Here is a 7,500-nt window from a genome sequence, read left to right as displayed (position 1 = left end):
GCGCTTAAGGCAAGAAATAGATCACTTCGCTGAGTTCTTGCCTGCCAATGTTTTTAGGAAAATAGTATTCTCTCACAGATAATAAAATCGAAGTAGACTTATGTTTATGGTTTGTGTGTGTGTGTGTGTGTGTGTGTGTGTGTGTGTGTGTGCATGTGTGTGTGTGTGCGTGTGTGTGTGTGTGTGTGTGTGTGTGTGTGTGTGTGTGTGTGTGTGTGTGTGCGTGCCTGTGTTTGACAGTGTTTGACTGATAGAGATGGGTTGAGGGATGTGTGGTTTGGAGGCATTTTTCCCTCTTGATGTCTGACCTCAGGCTCACACACACACACATACACACAGAGTGAGATAGAGAGAGAGAGAGAGAGAGAGAGAGAGAGAGATAAAGAGAGAGAGAGTTGCACTGGCACATACACACACACAGAGTGAAAAAGAGAGAGGGAGAGAGAGAAAGAGAGTGAAAGAGAGAGAGAGAGAGATTTGCACAGGCACACACACAAACACACAGACACACACTCACACACACACACACACACACACACACAAACAATGCAGTTCTTTAGGGCCGGACAGCTGGCCAGGTTCTGTTTCAATCCTGCATTGGAAATCATTGGGCGGGTCCGACCCAGAGACGACTGACAGGGCCATCTGCATTCATCTCCCTCCCAACACTTTCCAGCAAATAAGAGCAAATCAATGGGGCTTTATTCTCTTAAAGTGTTTCCATCCAACAGATCAATCTCTCCCCACTCGTTCAAATGGGCCTGGGCCCGCTGCTATGTCCTTGAGATGTAATGTTCGAGCTCGGTTGGGGAGCAGACAGGCAAGGAGAGGAAAGGAGAAGAGAGAGAAAATGAGGAGTAAAGAAGGAGAGGTATGGGAGGACATGGAGATGAGAGGAATGAGAAAAGAGAGGAGAGCCGGAATGAAGTGAAGAGAAGAGAGAGAGAGCGGAGCTGATATGAAAGTTTTAGAACAGAGATAAAAAGAAGGGTGGGGGGCACTGTGGCACAAGCAGTAGCCCCGACCACATTTGGGCTTGATGCCCATGGAGGACACAGGTTCGAGTCCGGCCTGATGTCATTTCTCCTGTCCACTCCCCACCTCTTCTCCCTCTCATTTCCTGTCCCATTCTTCACTGCACTATCAATTAAAGGCATAAAAGCCCAAAAAACAAATATTTAAAAAAAAAAAGAAAAAAAAGAAGGGAGGACAGATGTAGACCATCCACCACATAAACAAAGCAGATAAAAATGGAGGTGAGGAGAGGAATGATGTGGAGTCACAGTGGAAAGGAAATTACCCAACTAGCGTGAGAGGACACGACAACCCGCCGCTGTGGGGGATATGTCACTGTAAATAAGCGTTAGCACCTTAGCTTCAGTATCATGATGCTAATTACAACCAGGCTAAGAATAAAACTACAAACTCACACAGGGCAGGAGCCATCCTCCCAGCTATCTGACATCACACTGGTGCTAACAAGGATAAATCATCTTTGCTCCAATGCTACCTCACGCTGAGCAGGTATAGAATTATATGGTTAGATTCATGGTTCTTTTAGCATTTTAAGCAATTTATAATACATCTTCACTGATAAAATGATATGGTTAGATTCATGGTTCTTTTAGCATTTTGAGCAATTTATAATACAGCTGCACTGATAAAATGATATGGTTAGATTCATGGTTCTGCTGGCATTTTAAGCAATTTATAATATAGCTGCACTGAGAACTAATGCTAATATTAATATTAGGAAACCAAGACCTTGGCTGGCAGAATAAAAACAGGAGGTATAGATTTACTGAGAACAGCCCAGATGCTAATAGAGTTATGCGTCAGAATACTTACGCAATTACCCAAGGTCTCTGAGATTATCTGAATAATAGCAACTGTGTCAGTCTACGTGTGTTTGAGAGAATACCCAGCAATTACGTAATATTCAACTCAGGTGTTCTGAGAAAAGTACTTCATCCAAATGATTACATTATCCTTCACTGAGAGCTTAGTGTGTGTCTGTGTCTGTGTGTGTGTGTGTGTGTGTGTGTGTGTGTGTGTGTGTGTGTGTGTGTGTGTGTGTGTGTGTGTGTATGTATTCATTGTGAGGGTTCACTGACCTCCATAACAGTGTGATCATGATAATGGTCTGTATTATGAAACTACTGTTATGAGGAATGGAACATAATAGCTGTATATTATATTATTAGAGGTGTTATAACTCATTAAACACGGCCGGGTATATAAGAGTGGAATGAACACAAGGGGAAATTTTGAAACTGATGAGAAAGAATATTGACTCTCTTTGTTAGTCCTTTTTTGTGACTGTGTGTGTCTGTGTGTCTGTGTGTGTGTGTGTGTGTGTGTGTGTGTGTGTGTGTGTGTGTGTGTGTGTGTGTGTGTGTCTGTGTGTCTGTGTGTGTCTGTGTGCATGAGCACTTGAGCATATGTGTTTGATTGGATGCATGCTTGTGTGTGTGTGTATATTTGTATTTGTGTGCTTCTACGTTTTTGTGCAACTGTTCGTGTGACAATGGATGTGTGTTGTGTGTGTGTGTGTGTGTGTGTGTGTGTGTGTGTGTGTGTGTGTGTGTGTGTCTGTGTGTCTGTGTGTGTGTGTGTGTGTGTGTGTGTGTGTGTGTGTGTGTGTGTGTGTGTGTGTGTAACATACCTAGGTCCTGGATTTTAATGCTGGGACTGAGTGTGAAGTCTGGCTCAGTAGGCTGGAAAGGATCATCCTCAACATGGGAGGCTGCAGGTCAGAGAAAGGAGGGTTGACAACAAATACACACATATACACATTCATAAACACACACACACACACACACACACACACACACACACACACACACACACACACACACACACTTACTGTTTCAGACACACATTTGTACATATTGACAGACACAAATACAGATTCACAAAGCAGAATGGGACCTTAGGATGTCAGTTTTGAAGTTCTGGTTGTTGTATGTATGTGTGCGTTTGTCTCTCTCTCTCTCTCTCTCTCTCTCTCTCTCTCTCTGTTTGTGTGTGTCTCTCTATGTGTGTGAGTGTGTGTGTGTGTGTGTGTGTGTGTGTGTGTGTGTGTGTGTGTGTGTGTGTGTGTGTGTGTGTGTGTGTGTGTGTGTGTGTTTGTAGTATCACATTATACACTGAGAAAGGTTAGAAGAGGGGAGTGGTGAATGAGTCTGACATGGGGGGGAGAGGTTAACAGAACATACACACAGCCCAGCACTGAGTGAGCACTGGGGCTAATATGCTTGGACAGACAGGGAGAGATGGAAAGGGAGAGAGGGAGAGGGAGAGGGAGAGCAGGGCTAGGGATGCAGAGCTTTTACCTCACAGGCACACACACACACACACACACACACACACACACACACAAAAACACACACACACACACCAGATGGGGTTCTACAGGAAAGGTGGGATCTTAGTGTATTGCTCTTGTTTCTCTTTGTAGCAAATACACTCACACACATAACACCCACCCACTCTCACACACACACTCACACACACACACACACACACACACACACACACACACACACACACACAAACACACACACACTCTGATAGAAAGACACACCTGTGGAGCAGCAGACGTACACTCTCAGTCTTAGGCAACTGCGGCCGTGGTGGTGTGTGGGCGTGGCTAAAGAAAGAGAGGCAGTAGTTATGACACAGTCCTTCAGGTCAGAGGTCACACAGCAGCCCCATGCATCATGACTTGACTACTGTCCAGAGCAGACACATACATTTTACAAAAATAAAATAGCTGAATTTGGCATTAAATACAACTATGGTATGTTTGCTAGGAACTGTATTTAAAAATTTGACTCAAGTCCTTTGTTACCGTGATTACAACTTAATTATTTAATTCCAGTCCAAACACTGATCCTACATAACAGTAAAGATGTTCAACAAACTGGCAGCCATTGTTATCTCTCTGAATTTATACTAAACTTTTCTGAATTTCTTAAAAATCAGAAGCATTGAACACAATTTCTGATATAATGACAATGTCACTAAATTCTAGGCTACAAGAGCATTCATAGTAGTAAAGAAATTATACCGTTCAGACAGATACAGATGTGGGAAATGTAACACTTTAACATGTGCACACATCAAACATGGCGGTTGCTTTTTGCTTTTGGTGCTTTAACTTTCTTTGGCATGACTTTGCCTTTATAAAGAAAAATGGCCTTTGTATGTTTGTATGTGTGTGTATTTGTCCATACGTGCGTATGTGTGTGTCCACTCACAGATGTAGTAGTACTCGTGTCCCACGTGGAACTCGTAGCCCAGAGAGAAGGCGCTGTAGCGCTGGAACTTCTCCGAGAACTTGATGGGCGCGTGGGGGGCGTGCGGGCGGTTGCACTCCCAGCGCTTGAAGCCCAGCTGCGGGTCGCAGGTGCGGTAGCCGCGGTAACTGACCATGTAGAGCACGTACTGCTCGGCGGGGCCGCGCTGGGTGGTGTTGTAGTGCGGGCAGTAGATGTCCAGGTAGTCATTGACATTCACCTGCACCGTGTAGCCTTCTCTCCGCAAACTACAGACAGATGCAGAGACCCAACAAGATTAGACATTATCAAATGACAGGATCTACATGTACATGAGAAATACAAATATGTCTTATAGAATAAACTAAAATACATGTGTGTGTGAGTGTGTATGTGTGTGTGTTTACACATATGTACATTGTAGGATACACGGACATACATGGTGTATGTGTGTGTGTGTGCGTGTGTGTGTGTGTGTGTGTGTGTGTGTGTGTGTGTGTGTGTGTGTGTGTGTGTGTGTGTGTGTGTGTGTGTGTGTGTACACATATGTACATTGTAGAATACATAGAAATACATGGTGTATACAATATACATATATATTTCTTATAGCTCTTTTGGTTTATTGCTTCAGGTTTTATCAGTGATCTATTTTTAAGATATTTGATTTTCATGCTGGGAAAAGCATTGAAGACAGTGAAAATGAGAAGGAGAGAGAGAATCGTAATACTGGAATTGATATAGCCAATATTGTCAATAAGCAGGCTTCCTAGGATATCTGTCACGCATGCATGTTGTGTGCGGTACTGTCTAGTCAGCTGGTCAGTGGACATCGACATGATCGACATCCCAAACACATTACGCCCTGATCAATCACCCAAATCTATTCACACACTCATCCATTCGTCCCAGACTTGAAGACATGATTAGATGGTAACACTGATATACTGTGAAGCACATCTCACACACATGGAGAGATAAAACACACAGTGATGCGGACAGACCGACACACACACACACACACACACACACACACACACACACACACACACACAGGCACACACTCACACACACACACACACACACACACACACACACACACACACACACACACACTCACACCTGTTAAAACCCACTAGTAAATGCCAAAGTTTTTTAATATAGTGTTATGACTGCAGAGAGAAAGAGAGAGGGAGCGAGAGAGAGAGGGAGAGAGAAAGGAAGGGTAAATAGATATAGTGTCGAGGCTTCATTTTATATGCAGCCCTGAGAATCCGGGAGCTCGTTCAGTTCTGAGATAATAGTGTCTGCAGAACGTCTGTGGAACATGTGGAGTGTAACTGAACTGTGTCTGCACACAGAGTTCTAGGCCCCTCCTGGGCTGCAGAGCTGCCTTCAGGTTCTAAGAGGAAAATGATCCGGACGCATCCCTTCTCCCCCACAGTCGTTCATCAATGCCAGGCCACAAAAGCCCAGGATGGCAATGAGAGATGGAGTACAGGAGCTGAACATCTATAACTGGATTTGTTTTTGTCTATCTGGCCCCTGTCTGCTTCACACTGACAGCCACAGAGAGCAGATTCATATCTTACAATATGAAAGCACATCATGCTAGTCTGTATATGCGCAAGTGTGTGTTTGTGTGTGTGTGTGTGTGTGTGTGTGTGAGTGAGTGAGTGTGTGTGTGTGTGTGTGAGATTGTGTGTGTGTGTGTTTGTGTGTGTGTGTGTTTATGCGTGTGTGTGTGTGTGTTTATGTGTTTGTGTGTGTGTGTGTGGGGGGGGGTATGTGTGCACATGTGTCTATTACATGTTTGTACTGACATATATGAAACACTGCTACCACCAGATGTCAGTATTGTGCTGTATTCCTCCTGTCTGTATCTCTCTCACCCACCCACCCCACCCCAGCCCACCCCCCCTCTCTCTCTGTTCTAGGTCACTCCTCTTGGGAGATTATTATTCAATTATTAAATGAAGATTGAAAATGCTGCCTTAATGTCTTTCTCTCCCTCTCCATCTTCTCCGCCATCGCTCCCTCCGTTTTCACACTCTCGTCTTTCATCCCAGACCGTTTTGTCCATCGCTCTCTGTTTTCTTTTGTGTTGTTGGTTAACTGACAGAGGTGAGCAAACTAGCACGCCCTCTTTCAAGATACTCACTCATCCTCACTCTATCTGTTCTTTTCGTTCTCTCTCTCCCTTCGCTTCCTCCCTCGGCACCTCTTCTCTCTCTCTCTCTCTCTCTCTCTCCTTCCCTAATTTCTTTTTACACCCAGCCCTTCTCCCTCAGAAAAAAAAAAGATGAAAGACTCTTCTTAGTAGCAGTTTGGTGAGGAGAAAAAGTGCCTCATGAAAACTATATTTAGAGAGAGAGAGTGGAGGGGGGGGGGAGAAAGAGAGAAAGAAGGGAACAGAACTGGGAAGAGAGAGAAAGAGAGGGGATGAGTAAGAAAAAGTAAAAAGGGGAATCTGCCACTGAGATACACATAAACTGTACAGAGAAAGAAAAAACGCTGCATCATTCTTCAGTCCGATCTAATGAGTCATGGTCCAGCATGGAACAGGAGGAGGCATAGGGGAGATGATGAAAGAGAGAGGAACAGAGATAGTGACAGAGGACTCTGAGGAGCAATAGGAGAGTAACATGATCACTTCATAGGACCCAGTCAAATGTGGCTAATCACTTCACAATGCTGGGAAAAGGTGTGTGTCTGCTGGCGTGTGTGAGTGTGTCTGTGTGTGTGTGTGTGTGTGTGTGTGTCTTTGCATTAGCCCCTTCCTCTAAGTGTGTTCATATGTGCGATGCTTGTCTCTGAAGGGGGTTAATACAAACACTTGTCGACACACACACACACATAGGATGAGGATTTGAGTTCAGCTCCCCTGTGTGTGTGTGTGTGTGTGTGTGTGTGTGTGTGTGTGTGTGTGTGTGTGTGTGTGTGTGTGTGTGTGTGTGTGTGTGAGCGTGTGTGTGTGAGTGTATCTACACTGTGTGTGTGTGTGTGTGTGTGTGTGTGTGTGTGTGTGTGTGTGTGTGTGTGTGTGTGTGTGTGTGTGTGTGTGTGTGTGTGTGTGTGTGTGTGTGCGTGTGTGTGTGAGCGTGTGTGTGTGAGTGTATCTACACTGTGTGTGTGTGTGTGTGTGTGTGTGTGTGTGTCCAAGAGTCCTTCAGCGAGACACTGGACCCCCCTCAACTACCCCCTCAGCTGCTGGGAAGAAGGC

General features: G+C 44.7%; 1 protein-coding gene across 1 annotated transcript in view; it reads right to left on the bottom strand.

The window, feature by feature from the left end:
• efna3b (ephrin-A3b) overlaps positions 1-7,500 on the bottom strand; it is a gene marked incomplete at both ends in the record, with an annotated part of 55,283 nt that overhangs the window by 3,746 nt on the left and 44,037 nt on the right. Inside the window, 3 exons of the mRNA XM_080858175.1 lie at positions 2,666-2,746; positions 3,587-3,652; positions 4,263-4,549. Coding sequence (XP_080714301.1) covers positions 2,666-2,746; positions 3,587-3,652; positions 4,263-4,549 — 434 coding nt within the window. The remainder of the gene's footprint in view (positions 1-2,665; positions 2,747-3,586; positions 3,653-4,262; positions 4,550-7,500) is intronic.

This window comes from Sprattus sprattus (genome assembly GCF_963457725.1).
Source record: "Sprattus sprattus genome assembly, chromosome: 19".
Classification (NCBI taxonomy): Eukaryota; Metazoa; Chordata; class Actinopteri; order Clupeiformes; family Clupeidae; genus Sprattus; species Sprattus sprattus.
The sequence above is the reverse complement of the archived record's forward strand: the minus strand, read 5'-3'. Positions and strand labels throughout refer to the sequence as shown.